This window comes from Triticum urartu, chromosome 6A (genome assembly GCF_056163025.1).
Source record: "Triticum urartu cultivar PI428250 chromosome 6A, HENAU_Tu73, whole genome shotgun sequence".
Classification (NCBI taxonomy): domain Eukaryota; kingdom Viridiplantae; phylum Streptophyta; class Magnoliopsida; order Poales; family Poaceae; genus Triticum; species Triticum urartu.
In genome coordinates this window covers 69,538,766-69,562,015 of record NC_141878.1, presented here as the reverse complement: position 1 = coordinate 69,562,015, position 23,250 = coordinate 69,538,766, and the positions used below count along the sequence as shown (strand labels likewise).

Sequence of the window (23,250 nt, the reverse complement as noted above, 5' to 3'; positions counted from 1 at the left end):
ATTGTCTGAACTACCGTTGTTGTAGTATCTGAACTTCTGTTTTATGTCTCCTCTTGCCTTTTGAGTTATAGTGTCTGAACTTCTGTTTGTTGTTGTATCTGAACTTCTAATATATATTTTTACCATCCTTTTGTATTCTGTAGGACAAGCTACTACATGTTTACCATCCCTGGGAATGTGATTGACCTCACAGGACGTGTCCTTTATACGCTTTTCTGTGAAGGGCAGCAGATGGAAGGAGACATAACGGATTATCTCATAAATTTGTGGAAGGATAAGCCGGAGACCTCTGAGATTTTCACTAATGCTGATAGGGTTGTACTTAGTCCCTACTTCATACTGGTTTTAGTTCTTTGCACCCCTATCTCCTTTTTTTGCCTTAGTTTTGTTGTGGTGGCATCTGGGAGGTGTTTTAATTGTGTTTTGGTGAATGCTCAGTACTGCCTGGAGTATGATTTCTACATCGCAACAGTTCCAAAGTTTGATGCAGAAAAATCTGCTGGTCTCCTCTCAATGTTTGTTCACAAGGAAGAAGACCTTCTTAATGCAAAGCTGGTTAGTTTTTCATAACTCTTGCTTTTTTTAATTTCATGTGCATCCTTTTGCTGAGTTTGTCAAGAAGTTTTTGTTCATGCCGGTTCTTGAGTACATATGCTTTATAGTTTGTGTTCACCGGTCCTTCCATTCTTTGCAGGTTTTCTTGATTCTATTCAAGCCAATTGGCACAATGGCACACTATAGTGTGTATGTGGTGAATAGATATCGTGGGAGCATTGACATCCTTGATTCACTTTCTTACGCTAATATGGAAACGTCGCGAACGAGTTTCCACGGGGACTGCCAAAGTATCATGAGTGTTTCTTAGCCTGAACCTCCTTTAACATTCTCTCGTTTGACATGAAGTTTATTATGCCTTGTGTTGACAAAATATGTTGATGTCTCTGTTTTGGTAATACTGCTTGAACTGAATGTCATTTAGAAGTTGAACTTCTGCTATTTTGTTTAGGTGGATCTTATGCAAGTGTCGCTTTTTTATGTACCTGAACTTAACTATTTCGGTTAACATGTTTTTGACTTCATCTAATTTTGTTATTTCCGGCAGATGAAGAGATTTGTTGGGTTGCTCGAGGAGGTGTACGGCAAGGCTGCATACAAGGCGAGCAAGCAGCCTAACTGGGTGACTATTGCAAAGAGGCCAACCTTCATCGATGTTCTAAAGCAGAAGAGTAATGATTGTGGTTTCTTTGCCGTGAAGTTCTGCTCTTCGTATGATGGTGATGAGGTTGTTGAAGATTTTGGTGATGTGGAAGTATGTTCTGTCTTTGTTCTTGTCTCATCATCCTTTGATTATTCTTGTGTGTTTTTGCTGAGACGCTCCTGCTGTGGTTTTAGATATCCGTTACTAAACCATCATTTTCACCTTTCTTTGCTTGCAGGCTGCTGCAGATGACTGGAAGGCTGAGTCCATGCACACTCTAATTTTTAGCGAGAAGAATGAAGTCGTGCGTTCAGAGATCCCTAAAGAGATCCAGTCCTTTGGCCCGTGAATTCGAAGCATTAGTTTCATTGTAGATTTGATTTCGCATAGATTTTTAGGTTTGATAATGATTGGAACAATTCCGTAAAGATTTGGTTGTAAGAATGTTTTTAGTGATTTGTGTATCTATAGGTGCAGCACTATTACTTATGATATTGTGGACAAATGCATTTGGTGTGAAGAATGATTTGGCTTTGTGAATTTCAATGTACTGCGTCGTTTTTCAGTATCCATGTGTTGAATGTTTTTGCCCCAACAGATGTACCTGAACTTCTGCCTCGGTTTTGGTTGAACTGCTTGATTTTTTGTGTTTTTTATTTTTAGGCTCCCAACATATGATCGTAGACTTGAACTTCTACTTTGAGATGTGGTTGGGCTGCTGGTTTCAGATGGAGAGGATATTCTGTGTTGTGTAATGTATTGGTAATGTTCAACCCAACCAATATCTATGCTTTTGCGTAGAATCTATATTTGTTTTTTTGTGTTTTTTCAAGTGCGAAAGTATTTCATATGTAAATCTGTGCATAAATATTGTTGACGTTTCTTTATCTTTGTTGCATTGTACATGAACTTCTGCACGTATCCAAGCAGAACTTCACATTTGAACGCGTTGTCTTAGGCTTGCTAACCTTAGTTTATGCGGCGAAACTTTATTTTTTAAGCATATTCTTTTCCTACATCGACTTTACATACCAGAACTTCTTCTGTAAGCTGACATGAACTTCAAAACTGTATGATTATTTTGCTGGTTGCTCTTTCATGCAATACAACACCAGCACATCACTTCCTGCCATAACATACCAGGACTTCTGCAGTAATATTACTTGAACTTCACAGTGTATGTTTTTCAATTTATTACTACTTGCTCTTTCATGCAATACAACACCAGCACATCACTTCCTGCCATAACATAACAGGACTTCTACAGTAATATTACTTGAACTTCACAGTGTATGTTACCAGGGGAAGACATAATGTTCTGCACATTGACATGACACAAGTTTGCATTGTGTTAATGGACCTATTCTAACTGTTCATGAGCCTTGCGCTCCTCCTAGGCTTTGGTGGTAGAGGTTTTTGCTTGACATGTACCTCTTCCTCTTCATCGTCCTCTTCCTCTTCATCGTCGTCTTCCTCTTCATCATCGCATTCCACTTCATCTTCCTCTTCGTCTTCCTCTTCTTCGACAGTGTCTTCATCTTCGTCTTCCTCTTCATCTTCCACCACTTTCTTGTTGTTGGCTCTAGGTCTTGCTTTCTGTTTCTTCTCTGGCATTTTGCTTGTCTTTTCAGCATCTGCGCGCTTCGGGCATGTTCTTGCATTATGTGGTTCATACTCCTTGCATATGCTACAAAGTCTGCTGCTTTCTTTCTTTGGGTGTGGTCCCTTCTTTTGTTCCATAACTTTGGGCTGCTGTTTTTGAGATTTGGTTTGCTTGATCTCCTCAGCATTGTTTCTTTCCAATAGTGTTGGACAGGTCAGCTTGTTGTGTCCCGCAACCTGGTTGCACACACTGCATTTCCTGTGTCCAAGTGGCACTCCGTTCTCATCGTGCACGACGACTCTTCCTGCAGGTGGTGCCTTCATTTGAGCTCTCTTGTCACTTTTCTTTGCTGCAGTAATTTTCTTCCTACCCTTTGTTTCAGAATACAACGGCAATTTCATCGTCTCTTGCTGTCGCTGCTCCATTGATTGGCCATCACCCTTCTTGCATTGGTTGGCTTCAGCGGCAGCGTTGAGCATTTCAGCTGCATAATAATGAAGGTCATCTTCAATTTCAGCGTCCTCTTCAGCCATCCTTTCGTCAGCATCCGCTTGATTTGCTGAATGTATTGCATCAAGCTCTTCCACAAGCCTCTTGAGAACATAGTAGGCTCTGTCATATTGCTGGTCACATCTCACCGCTTTCTTGTTAACCATCAAATTCAGCTGCGGCAAGATGTCTTGCTTCGATAGCCTTGAGCTGCCATCCGATGCGGTTGTGTTGTAGTCCCTTGTATCAAAGGTTGGTTGTGATCTTGCAGTCTTTGTGTACCGTTTGAGGATATACTTGTTTGGAAATTTGTCAGGCTTGATGTAGTCCAGTATGTTCATGATGTGAAGGCAGAACAGGCCTGCATTTTTGTGATGAATGCAGAATACATAGTTTGTGAGCCAGCAATGAGTTTCATAAATTTTGATATGATACTACTAGTCTAGCTATTTAATGATCTTGTTTTTTTGCTCACCTGTGTGTGTCCAGAGCTTGCATTCACACTCGTATATTTCCTTCTCTAGGTCAGCTTAACCTGGAATTCATGCTTTGACCAGGAAAATCTTTCTTCATCATCATGGCCAGGCTTGTTGTGGTAGTACACAAGGTACTTAGTGGGCTCTGTTGTACGCTTTGCGCGAAATAGTGTGGCCTTTCTCATCCTATTCCTCATCTCAGTGTACACGGCTCTTGTGTACTTGATAGACATGTCTTCCTCGTAGCCGTAAGTTGTTTTTGTCATAGGATTGGTCTGCACATGTCAAAAAGTGAGATATTAGTCGAAGCAGAGTCATGGGTTTCATTTTTATAAATTCAAAGTGCACATGTTGAAGGTAAAACAGAACATGATGGGGGTGTTTTGTACTTGTCATCATACCATGCTGGTCATTGTTTGCTCGTTCTCCTTCTACATCCGAGTTTGTATGCAAGCATTGACCCGCCTAGCAAACTTGTGTAGGTTCTGGGTCCCCTTGACAAACCCTTTCTTTAGCACGTGGTTCATGCTCTCGCTTTGTTGTGTGGAAGTCATTCTAGCACCGAAAATGTTCTTGTAATATGCTGAAATCCACATCTTCCTATCACTCCAGAGCTGCATCATCATCTAGTCGTTCTCCAGGTTGTAGTTGTGCACGAGTTTAGCCCAGGCATCTTCAAACTCTGTTGGCATCAGCAGCCAGTTTAATATAGCTGTGAACTCCTCTTTGAATGTTTTATACTTTTTGTACAGCAATGCAAGGTATTCCCTGTACTTCTTCATGATGTGCCAATGGCATAGCTTGTGGACGGTGTTTGGAAATGATTGTGGTATAGCTTTCGCCATCGATGGGCATTGGTCTGCATGAATTAAAAAAAATGAAACTTGATTCTTTTTTGTACTAATGGCGAACTTATGTTGTACAAGTACTTGAACTACACATCTTGGCAATATGGTATCTAAGAATGTCACATGTATTTTTTCTTTACAGCAGCGTTGCTGAACTTCTTTGGTATCAGTGCTTGCCTTCACAGTTAGTAGTAGAACAAATTAGTAGTGTCGCAATCAAATTTTTTCTTAAAGCATTGTTGTTGAACTTCTGTGGTGGCAGTGCTTGAACTTCATGTAAATAACTATATTTTTCTGAACATGCTACGTATATTTATCTTACAGATTTGTCCTTGAACTTCTATGATTCATGTATTTGAACTTCACATTCATAACTAATTTTTTTCTAAACATGTGACAGACAATTTTGCTTTCTTGTACTGCTAGTTGGACTTCTGTGCTTACAGTGGTTGAACTGCATTCTTTACATTATTTTCAGACAAAACCAATATACCCAACCAACACAAACCCATAGACTGAAAAGATGATGAAACTTGAGGAGTTTTTTTTTTTGAACTCACTTGTTAGAATGCAAATTGGGTGCTTGTTGTTCATGCACCGTAGAAATGTATCGAACAGCCACTTGAATGACTTTGCATCTTCGTCTCTTATCAGGGCAACAGCAAATATCGTTGACTGCAAGTGATGGTTTGTTCCAACAAACACTCCCAGGGGCATATGAAATCTGTTGGTCTTGTAAGTCGTGTCAAATGTTACGCAATCGCTGAAGTCTTGATAGGCTCCTCGGCAGCTTGCATTGGACCAGAAAATGTTTTTAATTGACTTATCCTTGTCCACTTGGATGTCATAGAAAAGCTCATCATTTATTGCCTTCATGTCTTTGAAGAATGAAACAAGTTTCAATACATCATCCAAATCATCTTTCCTTGCATTCATGGCTTTCCTGCAAATCACATGCAAACATGCATTTGTTTATTTTTTGCTAGCAAAGGGTTGTGAGCTAGGATGCTATTTTACATTGCAGTATGTGGGTGTTTGAATACTTACTGGTTTAGCAGGTCTCGTCCGGTCATGCTTAGGAAGTAGCTTCCATCTTCATTTTCAGATAGCATGGACATGATTGTTGTGTGCTTGACATCATGGTACTGCAGGAGCTTTACGTACTCCAAAATAGTGGGGTCACAATTCTTGTGTGAGTGCAAAAATACCAGCATGTCATCAGTTTGCATGAGCTCGTGATTATGATTGTACTCAATGTCCACTGCCACGCATGTGCCATCCTCCTGCATCTTCACCCTCATTCTTGCATTGCAGCCCATCCTCTGCGATGTTTTGTTTCGCTTCCTGTTGGCCTCTGAAACAGAAGATGTGTGTATCCCTTGGAAGGCACAAACAAAATACTTGTGGTTGTCATTTCCACCCATCTTCCTGATTCCAAAACCAGCGTGTCTGGCGTATCTGTTATAAAATTCCCTTGCTTTCTCTACATCTTTCAATCGCATCTTTAGTCTTGGTATTCAATAATCCGGTAGATCTGGCGTCTGCAGAAAAAGAAAAAAATAATCCAAACAGCACCTTAAAATGCAGTTTATGAACTTGTTATCCTGGAGGGAGCAGAAAATGTGTAGATAATACAAGATGCGTATATAAATATTTTTTGTTTCACTTACGTACGTGTATGATCGCAACTCCGCCGGTGTCGGCTGCTGTCCCTCTGGGATGGGGCATGGCGGAGTAATCATAGCAGGATGCAGCAGTGGATCACGAGGAGGAAGGAGGGCTGAAGATGGCCTCTCTCTTGTTTGCGTCCTTTTTTCTTGAGGTGGTTGTGGAGGTATTGCGGTCCTGGTCTTGGTTTGCTCTTTTTTTTGTGAAGCAATCCATCTACCTTATGCCCCGTAGAATTCTGACTTGTAGCAGCAGCAGGATCAAACGGTGGTAGTGTGTAGATCACTCTCCTCCGTGTGTGTGTTGCTGTTGGATTTGTCCTGGGATCCGGTTTAGTTGCTTCGCTTTGGCATTGATGAGGCACACCAGGATAACCTCCAGAGTTACACGCAGGACTTGAGCTAACCCCCTCCTCCATCGGCGTGCTTGGGAGTCTGCTGGTGGATACAAAGAATCCGCGGGGGATTTCCGGCGTCACCCAATTAGGTGGAGGCGCAAACCTGTGCAGATAGGGTTGTGACCCATCATCTTGGAAGTATCCGTGTGTTTCGGGTGTCATCCATTTTTGGTCTGGAGCAGGTTGGTAATGTTGTTGGTGCATTTGAGGTGTGACCCATTGAGGGGGTGGTGCAACGCGTACAGGCTTTGGATTGTGTACTTGCTGCTGGGAACTTCTAAGCTTCTTCATGCGTCTCTCGTCTTGCTGACATAAAAGAAAAAAATGTCTATTAGCACACAAGTTATATCTGCATATACCTTTGTAACTGAACTTAGCATTATTCACAGCCTGAACTTCTCATATAAAAGTGGTGAGAGCCATCACACTATGCACTAAGCTGAGCATCTGCCAATGCCTTTGTACCTGAACTGAGCACCCTTCACAGAATGAACTTCACATCATGTTTTTTAATTCTACAATATTTGATTACTTATATGTACCTGAACTGAGCACTCTCCACAACCTGAACTTCTTGTTTTGCAAAGGGGAAATATTGTCTACAGTTAAAAAACCTGAACCTTCATGAGTTTTTGAATGGTTGGACTGCTAGTGCATACCAACCTGACCTTCATGTCATATCACATGCATGTTCTATTTTCCTTTTTATGCACAGAACTAGACACATACCAACCTGAACTCTAGCACACTTACTAGTTGAACTTCACATGGCTTTTCCACATGTGAATGTGAATGCAGGCAGATTTTATAGTGTTTGTAGCCTGGACTGAGGCTCACATACTACCTGAACTTCACATGCATGTAAGCAGGCAGTTTTAAAAAAAGCTTTTGTACCCTGGATTGATGCTCACACACCACCTGAACTTCACATAGCTATAAGAAAATAACAAACCAAAGGAAGGAAGAAGTTCAACCATACCCTGGCTAGAAGTTCGGCCAACCTTTTTCCAGCAGTTGATAGGCCACCTTGAGAAAAATTCGTCGTGGAGGTAGGAGAGGAACCGCATGGCAATCCATGTCTTGCAGGGGGCGCGAAGTTCATATGCACGAAGCAAGAAGGTCAGAGAAGGCAAGATTGAGGAAGAAGGCAAGATCAGGGAGGAAATTCATATACTGTTCTTATATTTGAAGGCGTCGCCAATGCGGCCTCCACCGCCAAGATGCTTCCTTGGGTGCGATGTTCGCCGTAGGTTGTGCCTTGGCCATCACGAGCACTGCCAAGCCGTCTGGCGGTGACGATGGACCGAGGATGAGGCTTCCGGAAGTCCATGGCGGCCGTTCATCGCAGAAATCCGGCAGCTTCGCCGGCTCCAGGCGACGCAGGCTCCCTCGCGCCGGCATCCGCCGTCGCTCGCTCACCCGCGCCGATGGTCGGGCAGGAGGTGGAGTCGGAGGGGGCAGAGCTCGATCCAGTCGGCCAGAATCTGGAGAAGGAAGGGAGGCGCTGGATCCGGCGGATTTTCGGCGGCGAATCACGGCGGAGATCGAGGGGAGGAGCGGCGAGGAGGGGGGTTGGGGAGGGGCGGCTCGATCGAGATCGGGGTCCAGGTGGGATTCTGTCGGGATCGGGGTCCAGGTGGGATTCTATCGGGCTGGGCCGGCAGTCCAGGGAAGTTCGGGAACCTGTCTTCGGGCTCTATATAGGGGTTGCTATGATCCAAATAACTATTCTTATCCTGGGATTAGAATAGTGCTGTCTTCAGGCTCTCTCTCTCTATCTATATATATATAGGGTCGCGCTATTCGTCACCCTGGGTGAGGAATAGTTATTCTTCACCCCCCCCCTCTATTTTACCATCAATGCCCCGTAATTTTACGTTCCGTAACTTTTCTCTTATTTCCGACGTAAAAAGACACCGTAAGAAAATATATAATCGTTGTAAAAAATATTTTTTGTTATGTCAAATTACAAACATAAAAACATAGTGTAAAATACACATAAACGGCAAATTTTCTTGTCTTATGACCTATATTTTTATTTTCTTATGCCAAATTTTACGTAATGAATCAATAGGAATGTAACTATTTAAATTGCAAACGTAATTTAATTATGAAATTATCATAAGATTACCTCGGATGAAAAATAATTTATTCTGCACCCTGGGTGATGAATAGTAACACTATATATATGTATATATATACCCTAGAAACATCGAAGAACAGAATAGATCGGGAGTTCCGCTGCCAGAAGCCTCTGTAGCCACCGAAAACTAAACTAGACCTGTTCCAGTACCCTGCCAGAGGGGGAATCCCTCTCCGGTGGCCATTTTCATCATCCCGGCGCTCGCCATGATGAGAAGGGAGTAGTTCACCCTCGGGGCTGAGGGTATGTACCAGTAGCTATGTGTTTGATCTCTCTCTCTCGTGTTCTTGAGGTGATACGAACTTGATGTATCGCGAGCTTTGCTATTATAGTTGGATCTTATGATGTTTCTCCCCCTCTACTCTCTTGTAATGGATTGAGTTTTCCCTTTGAAGTTATCTTATCGGATTGAGTCTTTAAGGATTTGAGAACACTTGATGTATGTCTTGCATGTGCTTATCTGTGGTGACAATGGGATATCACGTGATCCACTTGATGTATGTTTTGGTGATCAACTTGCGAGTTTCGTGAACTTATGCGTAGGGGTTGGCACACGTTTTCGTCTTGACTCTCCGGTAGAAACTTTGGGGCACTCTTTGACGTTCTTTGTGTTGGTTGAATAGATGAATCTGAGATTGTGTGATGCATATCGTATAATCATACCCACGGATACTTGAGGTGACATTGGAGTATCTAGGTGACATTAGGGTTTTGGTTGTTTTGTATCTTAAGGTGTTATTCTAGTACGAACTCTATGATAGATCGAAGGGAAAGAATAGCTTCATGTTATTTTACTACGGACTCTTGAATAGATCGATCAGAAAGGATAACTTTGAGGTGGTTTCGTACCCTACCATAATCTCTTCGTTTGTTCTCCGCTATGAGTGACTTTGGAGTGACTCTTTGTTGCATGTTGAGGGATAGTTATATGATCCAATTATGTTATTATTGTTGAGAGAACTTGCACTAGTGAAAGTATGAACCCTAGGCCTTGTTTCAACGCATTGTAATACCGTTTGTGCTCACTTTTATCATTAGTTACCTTGCTGTTTTTATATTTTCAGATTACAAAAACCTTTATCTACCATCCATATTGCACTTGTATCACTATCTCTTCGCCGAACTAGTGCACCTATACAATTTACCATTGTATTGGGTGTGTTGGGGACACAAGAAACTCTTTGTTATTTGGTTGCAGGGTTGTTTGAGAGAGACCATCTTCATCCTACGCCTCCCATGGATTGATAAACCTTAGGTCATCCACTTGAGGGAAATTTGCTACCGTCCTACAAACCTCTGCACTTGGAGGCCCAACAACGTCTACAAGAAGAAGGTTGTGTAGTAGACATCAGCCACCTACCCTCCTCAATTTCCGTGCCTTCCCGCTTCCCCGCTGCCACTTGGCGCGTCGCCTTTCGCCAGCCACCACCTCGCTCGATTCTCCACCTCCAGCCGCGCGGCCCTGCGAAGCCCATCGCGAGCCCGCCTGGGCCCGGACCACGCCGCTGCCCGTACGCCCTTGCTCCCCGCACCAACCTCCCCGAGCGCCTCCTCCTGCTCGACCCCGCCGCCTCGCCGCTGCCCTCCTCTGGCGACCGGGATCCTGTTGGAGCATCGTCGGAACAGGCCGACCTCGCTTCCCTTCTCTTTCTCCCCTGTTTGCTCTCCGTGTCCCTCACCCGTGGCCTCTCTCTTTTCCCCCACGGACAGGAGCCCACCGCCGGCCACGTTTGTTGCGCCACCACCCGATCTGCTTCATCTCCAGCGAGATTCGGGCAGCCCTGCGCCATGTCCAGCGATCTCCTCCCGTTCCCGTCGCTCCGTCCTCCTTCGGAGTTACCCGCGCCGCAGCGGCTCTCCTTCCTATCAAGCAGAGGACGCCCGCTCGTCCCAACCACGTTTACCGCGTCCTGCCTCTTCCAGCGAGGTCCAGCTGTGCACGCTTTCGACGCCAAGGCCCAACACACCAGCCGGCCCATTGCTCCACCAACCTGGGCCATGGCCATGGGTAAGAAGCCCCCTCCAGCCCCTTCCTATGCACTATTGGCACAACCAGTTTTTCCCCGTGTAGTTTTTTTCCCTTGCTGCGAATTTATTCATTTATCCAGGAGTTTGGCAGATTTGTAGAAAAACCCTCCATGTTCATGCATATCATATCTCACAAACCGTGCATCATATGTAAATAACTTATATATGTAAAATGCTTAGAATTTTGTCTAGTTTCATAATATGCAACTTTCATCCATGTTTAAAAAGTTTAAAATGTTGTTTGCATTAATTTGCATATTTTTCATGTTAAAATGATTTAATTCATAACTAATTAACCATAGCTCGGATTTAAATAAACTTTATATGCAAATGGGGTAGAAAAATGCCTAGTTTAACATGGTGCACTCATCTTGCATGTTTAACAACTCTAAAATATGGTTTAGGGCAGAACAGTACCGAATTCATAATATGCATATGGGGATTTTCCGGAATTGTTGTTTGTTATTTCTGGCCTCATTTAAACTTGCCTAAATAGTTAGTTTACTTATGCCTCACTCCTTGCCATGTTTAATAATATTTAATATTGTTGGGTACATAAACGAGAGTGAACTAAATATTTGAATGTGATGTTTCGTCAATATGCAACTTGTTGCATATTGAGCTCCACTTAACGTGTAGTGTTGTTTGTTGCACTTTGCCATGCCATGACTCATTAAACCGGACATGCATCATCCTTGGTTGTGCATCATGCCATGTTTACGTGATGGTTGTTTGCTTCTTTCCGGTTTGCTTCTCTCGTTAGCTTCGATTTCGTTCCGGAGTTGTGAGGATTCGTTCGACTACGTCCATTTGTCTTCTTCATGGACTCGTTCTTCTTCCTTGCGAGATCTCAGGCAAGATGATCATTACCCTCGATATCACTTCTATCTTTGATTGCTAGTTGTTCGCTCTATCGCTATGTCGCGCTACCTACCACTTGTTTATCATGCCTCCCCTATTGCCATGTCAAGCCTCTAACCCAGCTTCCTAGCAAACCGTTGTTTGGCTAATTACCGCTTTTGCTCAGCCCCTCTTATAGTGTTGCTAGTTGCAGGTGCCTTGCAGGTTGTTCCATGTTGGAACATGGATATGTTGGGATATCACATTATCTCTTATTTAATTAATGCATCTATATACTTGGCAAAGGGTGGAAGGCTTGGCCTTTTACTCGGTGTTTTGTTCCACTCTTGCCGCCTTAGTTTCCGTCATACCGGTGTTATGTTCCATGATTTTGTGTTCCTTACGCGGTTGGGGTTATGGGACCCCCTTGGCAGTTCGCTTTGAATAAAACTCCTCCAGCAAGGCCCAACCTTCGTTTTACATTTGCCTAACAACCTATAACTTTCCCTTGGGGTTGCAAACCCAAGGGTCATTTTTAGTTTAACCCCCCCCCCCCCCCGGGGCCAGTGCTCCTCTGAGTGTTGGTCCGAAACAGGCAGCCTGCGGGGCCACCTCGGGGAAACTTGATGGCTGGTTTTACTCGTAGCTTATCCCATCTGGTGTGCCCTGAGAACGAGATACGTGCGACTCCTATTGGGATTTGTCGGCACATCGAGCGGTCTTGCTAGTCTTGTCTTACCATTGTCGAAATGTCTTGTAACCGGGATTCCGAGGCTGATCGGGTCTTTCCGGGAGAAGGAATATCCTTCGTTGATCATGAGAGCTTGTGATGGGCTAAGTTGGGACACCCCTGCAGGGTATAAAATTTCGAGAGCCGTGCCCGCGGTTATGTGGCAGATGGGAATTTGTTAATATCTGGTTGTAGAGAACTTGACACTTGACTTAATTAAAATGAATCAACCGCGTGTGTAGCCGTGATGGTCTCTTTTCGGCGGAGTCCGGGAAGTGAACACAGCCTTGGGTTATGTTTGAACGTAAGTAGTTTCAGGATCACTTCTTGATCACTTCTAGCTTCACGTCCATTGCGTAGCTTCTCATCTTACTCTTATTTGCGCATGTTAGCCACCATATTTGCTTAGCGTGTGCTGCAACTCCACCTCATGGCCTTATCCTACCCATAAGCTTAAATAGTCTTGATCTCGCGGTTGTGAGATTGCTGAGTCCTCGTGACTTACGGATACTTCCAAAACAGTTGCAGGTGTCGATGATACCAGTGCAGGTGATGCTAGCGAACTCAGGTGGGAGTTCAACGAGGACCTTGGTCGTTACTATGTTTCGTTTCCTGTTGATCAGTAGTGGAGCCCAGTTGGGACGATCGAGGATCTAGCATTTGGGCTTATCTTTTTTTATTTGGGTTTGACCGTAGTCGGTCTCTGTATGTATTTTGGATGATGTTTGATTTATTTAAGCATTGTGTGAAGTGGCGATTGTAAGCCAACTCTCCTTATCCCTTTCTTGTTCATTACATGGGATTGTGTGAAGATGACCATTCTTGCGACAAAATCACAATGCGGTTATGTCTCTAAGTCGTGCCTTGACACGTGGGAGATGTAGCCGCATCGTGGGCGTTACAACCTGGCATGCCCAAATAGTTAGGATGCTTTGCGCGTGCACAAGGCTGGGGTTGTCGAGGTAGTCGAGACCACCCTCACTAAAGATCTGGGAGCCAGCCTTGAACCAAACGGCCTCGCCAAACTTGACGCCGTTGCGGGCGAGCAACTCAGGGAAGACGCATCCAAGTGCCCCAAGCATGGCCCAACGACAGTGGATCATCTCTAGCTCCCGATTCTTGGAGAAGGTCTCGGTGTCAGCCGAAAGTCCGGCAGTGTCCCAACCATAATTGCCAGGAAACTCACCGGTGAGGTAGCTCGAGGGCTCACCAGAGAGTGGGCCGAGGTAGAGCACATGATCAGCATCGTACCATGGGCTATCAGAGGAAACCTATTTCGCTTTCGCTGCAGTCTTGCGCATGGTGATGCGGGCCTCACCAAAGAGAGCCGACGACGGTATGTTCTTCACCATCTTGCCGGCAAAGGACGAGGAGGAAAGGGACGTGGTGGTCGCCGCCATTGGAGAGCTAAGACCGGAGTCTGCTGTATGGGTTCTCCAAGAGAGGCGTGAGTGTGAATATGACTTGATAGGAGAAGGGGATGTGGCTACTTAAGGCAGCGGAAGGTATCTAAGCTTTACAAGATAAACACGGATAGAGAGAAAAATCTTGAGCTTTGATGCAATTGGTGCTGCAGAGATCTCTTCTTGTCAGAACACTTGGAGCAGCGAGAACCAGGAAATGCTGTTGCTGTGAGCTTGTGGCTAGAAGTGGCCGTGACTAGGATCTCCTTGGAGACAGCTGACTGGATCAAGTGTGAGTGAGATCTGCGCTAGGAAGCATCGCGCAGCGTCACACCGCTAGCTGTTGTCTTCATGTATCCTTTAGCGTTCAGAAAATCAGAATAGGATGTACCATCAGGCTGTGGTAAAAGATCACATTATTGAGCAAAATTCCATACATAAAACTTATATATATATCCATTTTTTCTCGGAAAATGTAGGTACACCTTAATTTGCCATCAACTAACCAGTAAATTAATTAATTTAATTAATATCTGCATATTCTGTATGTTTTAGATTAAAGTAAATGACTTACGGATGTGGATCTTTAGAACCTGGATCTGGGCGCACCCACTAAAACATTTTATTTTAACTTAAACAATAGCAAAAAAAAAGAGAGAGAAGAGAATCAAACAAATTCTGTGGCGAACATGGTCGAGAGTTCTACTTATGAAGGAAGTTGGCCAAGAAATGACTACCGTGTTATTCTAGGAAAGAAAACAAAATCGCAATATCAAAAATCTTGAATAGTAACTTTTATATAGATCCAACCTTTTGTTTGCACAAAAGACCATGGGAGTCGCTCCTTCATGAAACTTTACATGCGAGTATAACATTAGATCATGTTCATTACAAAAAGTTTAGAATTGTTTATCTTTTTTGCTATTTTTAAAATATCTTTTCAATAGGGGTGCATCTAGATCCAGGTTTCATTGGGTATCTTCGCTCATTATACTGCTACAGAAATAAACATATTAGGTTTGGTAAATAAAAATACTACTAATTTATCCCTAAATTAAAATATTCGTCCTTCCTTAGTAATCTTGAACAAACAAAAAAATCGAAGTGCCTAACATTACAACATAAATTGGGAACATAAAATGATGGAGACTATTACTTTGACATTAAACCAGTGCTTTTTTAAGATGTTAGTTTCCCAAATTTCTGGGATAACATACACATTTATATCTTTGTTGTTATCTGATCCTTGATGACCCCAGATACATTGCATGTGTGTGATCACAAATAATATTATTGTTTCACAACATTGCAGTATAAATTCACGGAACCGGATCCTCTAACATCCTCAAGGGATGTCACGTAAGCTACAGTAACCGTGGCATCCCTTCTTCACATCTATATGGTTAAGCCTAAAATGATTATAATTAATTTGCAAATTACAAATCTACTGTATACATTTACAAAGATTACATACAAACAAAATTATGATGCAATAAAATTATTTTTCGATTTATTTTTGTACATGCTACAGTAAATCCGCACAATAATTGCTATAGTAACCCTGCCATTCCTTCTCCGTTTTACACACGCATGTCACTGTAGCTTCGTGGCATCCCTTAAGGATGTTAGAGGATCCGCTTCCCAAATTCACATACTAGTTCAAAACATCAGTGTTGAGTCAATCTCATCTGCGCGCTTATAATTTTCAGTTATGATTATGTATGTTTCATTTTTATATGCTTAGCTCTTAAATTAGAACAGAAATATGGTAAAAAAAAAAAGCTGACCCCCCTCCCCGTGTCAAAAAGGGTCATAATCACTCAAAAAACGGAAAAGCTTTCTATATTTGCAACAACGTTGATTCTCATGTCGCCTTATCCTTTCTACATTTGTGCAAACAATATTTATTTAGAACATTTTTTTGGGGGATATTTATTTAGAACATTTTAATACGTAGGATATGTAAAAGTATATTTTTAATGTCTCTCTAGTCTGATATGATTTAACAAAATAGTAATACCCTGATTGTTTTAATAAATTGACCCAAAATAGGGACGCACATGATCTTAAGGTGGATGCCCACCCATCTCCACCTCCAATTCTTTGTCATCCACTGCAATATCAGCGTCGGCGACTCCCTTTTCGCACCCCCATCCCCGGCTAAATCGACGATTTCTCCATAGTGATATTGTGTTTCCACTTCAGATAACAATGCCCTGGTGGTGAACCGAACCACATGGCTTTGGGGTGTGGTCGCTTTGGGGAGTTCTTTTTGTGAAAGAAAGGAGGGGTTGTTTGAAATATATAATGGGGGGTAGGGGAGGGTGAAGGCTTTCGCTGGAGTGGTTGGGTTGGGGGAGGCCAATTAGCTGGGGTAGATACAATCTTGCACTCTTTCTGATTGATGGTGCAATCTTGGCTATATATTATTGAGGTAATGAATGAGGTGAAAATGATCAATATTAGTTGTGTGGTGAAATTGGGTAAGAATAAAAAAGATTGGTTCAAGTATTGGATCAGCATAAAAATGTCTAGAAGTTTGGTAGTTCTTATTTGATTGACATTTGCTGATACAATAGCCTCATTCGTTTAGGGGCAGCGAGACATCAGCCGAGAGAGTGGTGATTATTGCGACATGGGAATATGGGAGACAGGGGATGATCGTGTGGGACACAATGTTGTTCTAGCTGTCAGGATTGGACCGGGATTAATTTGGATTCATATACTAGACCTACTTGCATTCATCCTAGGAGTTACTAACAATGGTTGCTTTATGTTAGGTCTGATAAATTTTAAGTAGTAGCACGGAGGCACTTCTGCAATAGACAAATCTAACGATGTTTTACCTGGTGAGAATGATGACCTGTGCACGTAGAAGAAGCCGAACACGAATACGTGGCGAGAGGGTATGTCATTCTTGATTACTAGATCAATGTCTATATATGTCCCACCCGCAAATTCACATGCACACATGATTATATAAGTTGCCACTCGTCTAGGCACAATACAGTAATAGTAAATTAAGCCCACCTCAAAGTGTTTATTTGCTCCTGTTATTGTGATTGTGATGATGTGATCATAAAACAGCAGTCAAATCGACGCAGGCTGCAACATGGAAGGTGGGCAAATCTAACAATGCTTTTGCATAAAATTCTCATAATTTACATCATGATAGTACAACTCAGATCACAGGACAACATGCCTTATGGCGAGCACAATCCCAAGACACCTTACTTGCCGGGGACAAAGTTGGTGGCGAATGCCCATGCATTGTTGTTGACAGGGTCGGTGATGTGGTCAGCAAGGTTCTCAAGAGGGCCCTTGCCCGTGACGATAGCTTGGACAAAGAAGCCAAACATTGAGAACATGGCAAGACGACCATTCTTAATCTCCTTCACCTTGAGCTCGGAAAATGCCTCAGGGTCGTCAGCTAGGCCAAGAGGGTCGAAGCTGCCGCCCGGGTAGAGTGGGTCGACGATCTCACCAAGCGGGCCACCGGCAATACGGTACCCCTCAACAGCACCCATGAGCACGACCTGGCATGCCCAAATAGCTAGGATGCTTTGCGCGTGGACGAGGCTGGGGTTGCCAAGATAGTCAAGACCACCCTCACTAAAGATCTGGGAGCCAGCCTTAAACCAAACGGCCTCACCGAACTTCACGCCATTGCGGGCCAGCAACTCCGGGAAGACACAACCAAGTGCTCCGAGCATGGCCCAGCGACAGTGGATCACTTCGAGCTCCCGGTTCTTGGCAAAGGTCTCGGGGTCAGCTGAAAGCCCAGCAGTGTCCCACCCATAGTCACCAGGGAACTCACCGGTCAGGTAGCTCGGGGGCTCACCAGAGAGTGGGCCGAGGTAGAGCACCCGGTTAGCACCATACCATGGGCTGCCAGAGGAAACCTGCTTAGCCTTCGCTGCAGTCTTGCGCATGGTCACGCGGGCCTCGCCGAAGAGAGCTGGCGATGGTACATTCTTCACCGCCTTGCCAGCAAAGGTCGAGGAGGAAAGGGACGTGGTGGTCGCCGCCATTGGAGAGCTAAGAAAAGTGTCTGCTGTATGGGTTCTCAAAGAAAGGTGAGAGTGTGGAGATGGCTTGACAGGAGAGGGGGAGGTAGCTATTTAAGGCAGCGAGGTGGCATAGGGGATCGATATGGTGTGTAAGCTGACAAGATCAACATGGATAGAGAAAGAAATCTTGAGCTTTGACGCCATTGGTGCCGAAGAGATATGTTGCTCTCTCTGAACACTTGGCGTATCGAGAGCCAGGAAATGGTGTTGTTGTGTGCTTGTGGTTAGGAGTGGTTGTGACCAGGATCTCCTTGGAGACAGCTGATTGGGTCACGTGTGGTACTGAGATCTGTTAATAGTAGTGCCTGGTTCGCATGCAGCAGATTTCTTCTCTGCTGGAAGTACTAACACTAGGAAGCCCTGATGTACTCCATATCTTTTAGCGTTTATAAATGGTGGATATGGTAGAATTGACCGCTGGATGAGCCTTATTTTTTGAAGTGCGCAACGATACCACATAAATTTGGAAAACAAAATGGTGGATACGGTTACATGAAACTAATGTTAGTTTTAGATGTTATTTTCACAAATTTTTGTGATAACATACACATATATACCCTCTTTAATTTTCACATGTCTATGACAGTACATAATAATATTGCCTGACTATATTGCACTATGTATTCACATATGGGCACTGCTACAAATCAGCCGGATGATTTTCTAAGAAAATCATCCGCCTAATTAGACGTCCAATATGGCATTGGTGGCCGTCGATTTCGACAAGGCAGCCTGGCGTCTTCTCTTCTCTGAACCCATCCACCATGCGATTCAGTTCAACAGCCCACGTCTCCTCTGAAGACCGATGTTGCAGAGCAACACAACAACCCACCGTGATACCTGCGCCTACGACATCTCGGCACCGGAATCGCCGGCGACCATTGCATCGCAGCTCTCAGAGCCGCCGGCAACTGCTGCAACACAGCACCGGGAGCCACCGGAGGGCTGCTCCATGGCAACACCGAGCGCGACGTCTCCGGCGAAGCTTCATTGCAGCCCTGACGGAGTCCGTTCCGCCCCCATCGCTGCTCCAATGACCGGGCGGAGCTCCAATGCAGCCCCGAGTGGCGTTTCATGGCAACACCGAGCGCGACGTCTCCGGCGAAGCTTCATTGCAGCTCCGGCGAAAGCTTCATTGCAGCTCTGGTGAAGCTTCATTGCAGCCCCGGCGGAGTCCGTTCCGACCCTATCGCTGCTCCAATGACCGGGCGGAGCTCCCATGCAGCCCCGAGTGGCGCTTTATGGCAACACCGAGCGCGACTTCTCCGGCGAAGCTTCATTGCAACTCCGGCGAAAGCTTCATTGCAGCCTCGGCGGAGTCTGTTCCAACCCCATCGCAGCTCCAACGATCGGGCGGCGCTCCATGGCAGCCACGGGTGGCGCTCCAATGCAACCTCAACGGCGTGAAAATAAGCTCCAACACAGCACCTCCTTCGTGCGGCGTTGCAGCACCGGCGCCGAGCAGCGCCCGCCTCCGGTCTTCCTGCTTCGATGCAACAGCGGCAACGGCGCTATGGCCCGTGCGCCCATGGCGAGCAGCAAACTGCTGCTTCCAGCTCGCAGCAATGGTGGTGCGCCCCCATGGCGAGGAGCACACAGCTAGTGGTCGCGTTTACCCCTCGCTTGTAGCAACAACTTCGGGCGGGGTGCAGCTGCTGGTGGTGGTGGTCGTCCATCCCGGTTGGTGGTTGGCGTCGTCATGGGCATCTCTCCCTCTCAGATGCAACGGAAGAGGCGGGGAGAGGAAAGAAGATAGGGGGGAAACGTGTGGAGGAGCAGCCGTGTGAAGGAGATAAGCTGGAGGGGTAAAGCGGCGGCCTCGTTCTCTTAGGGACACGTGTCGAGCAGAGCAGCCGGTTTACGTGACGCTCTTTTCAGCCGGTTGATTTTAAACATTTCCCATTCACATATACTCCTACCAGTTTTTCAGATGATCATCAACAGATCAGAATCGAGTCAAATTCATATGCGTGCTTATAAATTTCACTTATGTATGTATTTTTATGTGTTTAGCTCTTAAATTAGGACAGGAACCCCCTTTTTTGAACCATGATTACTATGGAAATCTCATAAACAAATATAATTTGAAGTTTGACCTCTCACTCTCTCTCTCTCTCTCTGTGTGACTCTCATGTCGCCGTATCTTTTCTGTTTTGGTGATGACCATGCACAAAAACTATATTGTGGTAAACTCTATTCATCTACAATATTATAATAGTTATGATTATTCAAAGTACATTTTAATATCAATATGGATGAAAAAATTTATGCTTCCAAGATCACGCACACCAACTATAGTGTGCTAAACTTTATTTGCAATCACTAGTGCAGAACCGAGCTTTAGCACCGGTTCGTAAGGCTCTTTAGTGCCGGTTCTGCAACCGGCACTAAAGGATGGGGACTAAAGGTCCCCCCTTTAGTACTGCTTCAACACGAACCGCCACTAAAGGGCCATCACGTGGCACGAGCCAGTGCCGGGGGCGGGGAGACCTTTAGTACCAGTTAGTAATAAAAGGTTTGGGGGGGTTTGGTTTTATTATTTATTTTTCCTTTAATTTTGTGTTTTCATTTAATTTTTTTCATTTGCTGGTATTTTATGATATTACATATTGTACATGTTATGCATATATATAAATAGAATGTCTCACATCACACCATTCATGCACACATACCCACATATATATTTATACAATTTGGTATATATATATATATACAAAGACCGGCGAGGTATATTTACGTATAGTAGCAATTTAGAGATTGTTTTTACATTATAATGAGTTATTAAATCACTAGATGAAAGAACCGCGGATTAGTTTTAAGTGGATGGATCCTAAGTGATCAAGTAATATGGATTATCAATAATCCATATTACTTGATCACTTAGGATCCATCCAGTTGAAACTAATTCGCGGTTCTTTCACCAAATGATATAATAACTCATCATCATCATATTAATATAAAAACTCTTGCATCTCATATCATTACCAACAACACTAGCTAATAATCATCATAGTCATTACTCATTACCACTATTTAATCATCATAGTCATTACCGCTATCTAATCATCACTAACACTAGCTAATAATAATCATCATAGTCATTACTATCAACACTAGCTATTTAATCATCACAGTCATAGTGTAGCACATCATCATCTTCAAACTCATTCTAGCTTAAAGAAGAAACATCCACTTGTACCAGAAGCAAAGATATCATCGAGTTCAACATGGTCATGAGATTATAAGCGTTCATAAGACCACAAAACCAAATCACTTTGAGATTAAGTTCAGGACGAAGAACACGGACATGAGATGACAAGTACTAAGAGCAGGAACTAGCTAATCACTCCTGCTGCTCTTTCTCTCAGGTAAAATAGCATAGAACATGTGTAGCTCTCCTGATTCACCATATTGTAGCATGCAGATGAACCTGTCTTCTAATTGTGGGTTGCGCTTCTGATTGCTATCCCCTATTACTTCTCTGTGATCCTTCACAATTTAACTCTAGTCTTTCACTATTAAGCATTCCTCGGTTTTAGAAATCCTGAATGCACTCATGTGTGATGTAGGATGTCTTGGTCGTAAGCTAATCATTGCCATGCGACATTTTGTCTCGATCCAATGAGGCACAACTATCATCGGGAGTCTCTGTTGAAGAACATTATATAGTAACATACTTAACAATGAAGTTTAGCTTAAAAAATAATATATGCAAAAAATGCACTGAGGACAAATAGTAAAAATCTTACCATCTTTCCTAAATAGATGTGACCGTAGTTTAATACGAACACTATTGGTCGCACGTTTTGAGTGCTAAGATTTTCAAGTCCAGGAACATAATTTCTCTTGACAGTATCAAGATCATCAAGCCATGAAACATAATGACTTATCTCTTCGTAGTTTAGTTCAGCCCCAGGACAGTGGACGGTCCTGTCCACCAAGCGTTGGACATGTTTGCTTGAATAGAAATAAGATGTTAATAGAAATTAGTTGTCAACTATTTTGAATAAACAATAACGAAGACATAAATATGGTTGAGAAACTCACATAATGGTAGAATTGGAGGCGTCTACACATCGACCCAGATTATGATATTACCTTTAATATCATCTTTCGGACGAATATCAAAGGTGATAATCATATCAGGCTCAAATGCATAAGCCTTGCATAGTGCTTGCCAAGTTTTGCATTCAAAATAGATGTAGGTATCTGCATTGTATAATTTTGCGTCAAAAGTATAGCCATGCTCGGTCTTCAATTAAACTCTCTTTACCTCCATAGTTTTTATAGGACTGAAACCAATCTTGTCCAAGACAACAATTCTTGCATGGCAGAGGATACGCTAGTAGAATAGTAAAAAATTAAAATTATAAGTTGAAGCAAATGAAGCATAAGTCATGCTTAATTACGAAAAAAGACTTGTCGTTGTGACTTACTGTATCCACTTCGAAGGTCTCATCTTGATGCTGAAGCGCCTACCATCAAGTAGGAAATTCCTGTCGCACAGGCCGTGCTCATATTCGTAGTATTCGCACATACCGAAATCTTTTCGTCATCAGAAATTTCTTATGTTCATAGTTGAAACATTAATTGATAAACACTTACTAGTTCTATTAATTCAACTAATTCAACTAATTCTATTAATTCAACTAAGCACTTACTAAAAATAAACTAGTTTTATTAATTTTCTTACTAAAAATAAACTAGCTAGTTCTATAGTAAATTTTAATTAGATCATCAAATCTCATATACCTAAATTTTCTTACTAAAAATAAACTAGTTCTATTAATTCAACTAGTTCAACTAAGCACTTACCATAAATAAAAATAATTAATTTTCTTACTAATTCAACTAAGCACTTACTAATTCATCTAACATTAATATATCTAATTCATCTATAACTAAAAGTATAAAAAACTAACTCATCTAATTAACATTAATTAATATCTAGCTAATTCATCTAAAATTTGACATTAATATTTAACATTTCTATCTAATTCGTCTAACATTTGACATTATTATAACATTCTTATCTAGCTAATTCATCTAATTCAATCATCTAATTAACAATTTGACATGCATTGATCTAATTCATTTAGCTAGCTAAAACTTTGACATTAACAATTTGACATTAATCTAAAAAACAGAAAACAAAAAATAAGTAAAAATGTGTGTGTGTGCGCGCGTGTACGTGTGTGTGTGTGCGTACGAGCGGGGCCTCGATCGGGGCGCGGCCATGGCGCGCGCGGGGGTCTTGCACCGTGGGGTGACCGGGGCGAGCGATCGACCGGCGCGGCGACGGGGCGGCGGCACGAGACGTCGACGACGGGGACGGCGACGACGGGCCGGGGCGTCAA

The 23,250-nt window shown here is 43.3% G+C and overlaps 2 protein-coding genes, 1 long non-coding RNA gene and 1 pseudogene across 5 annotated transcripts; all 4 read right to left on the bottom strand.

Moving 5' to 3' along the window:
- Window positions 1–4,392: 4,392 nt before the first annotated feature.
- On the bottom strand, window positions 4,393–6,116 carry LOC125512887 (protein FAR1-RELATED SEQUENCE 5-like). The gene is made up of 3 exons (XM_087529780.1): window positions 5,662–6,116; window positions 5,175–5,557; window positions 4,393–4,625 (listed from the first exon to the last, which is right to left on the bottom strand). Exons 1-3 carry the CDS (start codon window positions 6,114–6,116, stop codon window positions 4,393–4,395), a joined length of 1,071 nt encoding a protein of 356 aa, XP_087385906.1.
- A 2,397-nt stretch (window positions 6,117–8,513) lies between these two features.
- LOC125512886 (chlorophyll a-b binding protein, chloroplastic-like) lies at window positions 8,514–16,804 on the bottom strand (annotated as a pseudogene). Its single transcript, XR_015607305.1, has 2 exons — window positions 16,670–16,804; window positions 8,514–14,221 (listed from the first exon to the last, which is right to left on the bottom strand). The product of XR_015607305.1 is annotated as a chlorophyll a-b binding protein, chloroplastic-like (transcript).
- Window positions 16,805–16,943: 139 nt separating this feature from the next.
- On the bottom strand, window positions 16,944–17,925 carry LOC125512885 (chlorophyll a-b binding protein, chloroplastic-like). The gene has a single exon (XM_048677955.2). The coding sequence runs from the start codon at window positions 17,852–17,854 to the stop codon at window positions 17,054–17,056; it is 801 nt and encodes a 266-aa protein (XP_048533912.2). The 5' UTR covers window positions 17,855–17,925; the 3' UTR covers window positions 16,944–17,053.
- A 3,081-nt stretch (window positions 17,926–21,006) lies between these two features.
- Window positions 21,007–23,165, bottom strand: LOC147963986 (uncharacterized). Of its 2 annotated transcripts, XR_015608917.1 has the most exons (4): window positions 22,167–23,165; window positions 21,941–22,102; window positions 21,643–21,850; window positions 21,007–21,541 (listed from the first exon to the last, which is right to left on the bottom strand). It is a non-coding gene; the product is annotated as an uncharacterized LOC147963986 (long non-coding RNA). The 2 variants fall into 2 exon arrangements; XR_015608916.1 differs by having other exon boundaries at window positions 21,941–23,165.
- Window positions 23,166–23,250: the final 85 nt, after the last annotated feature.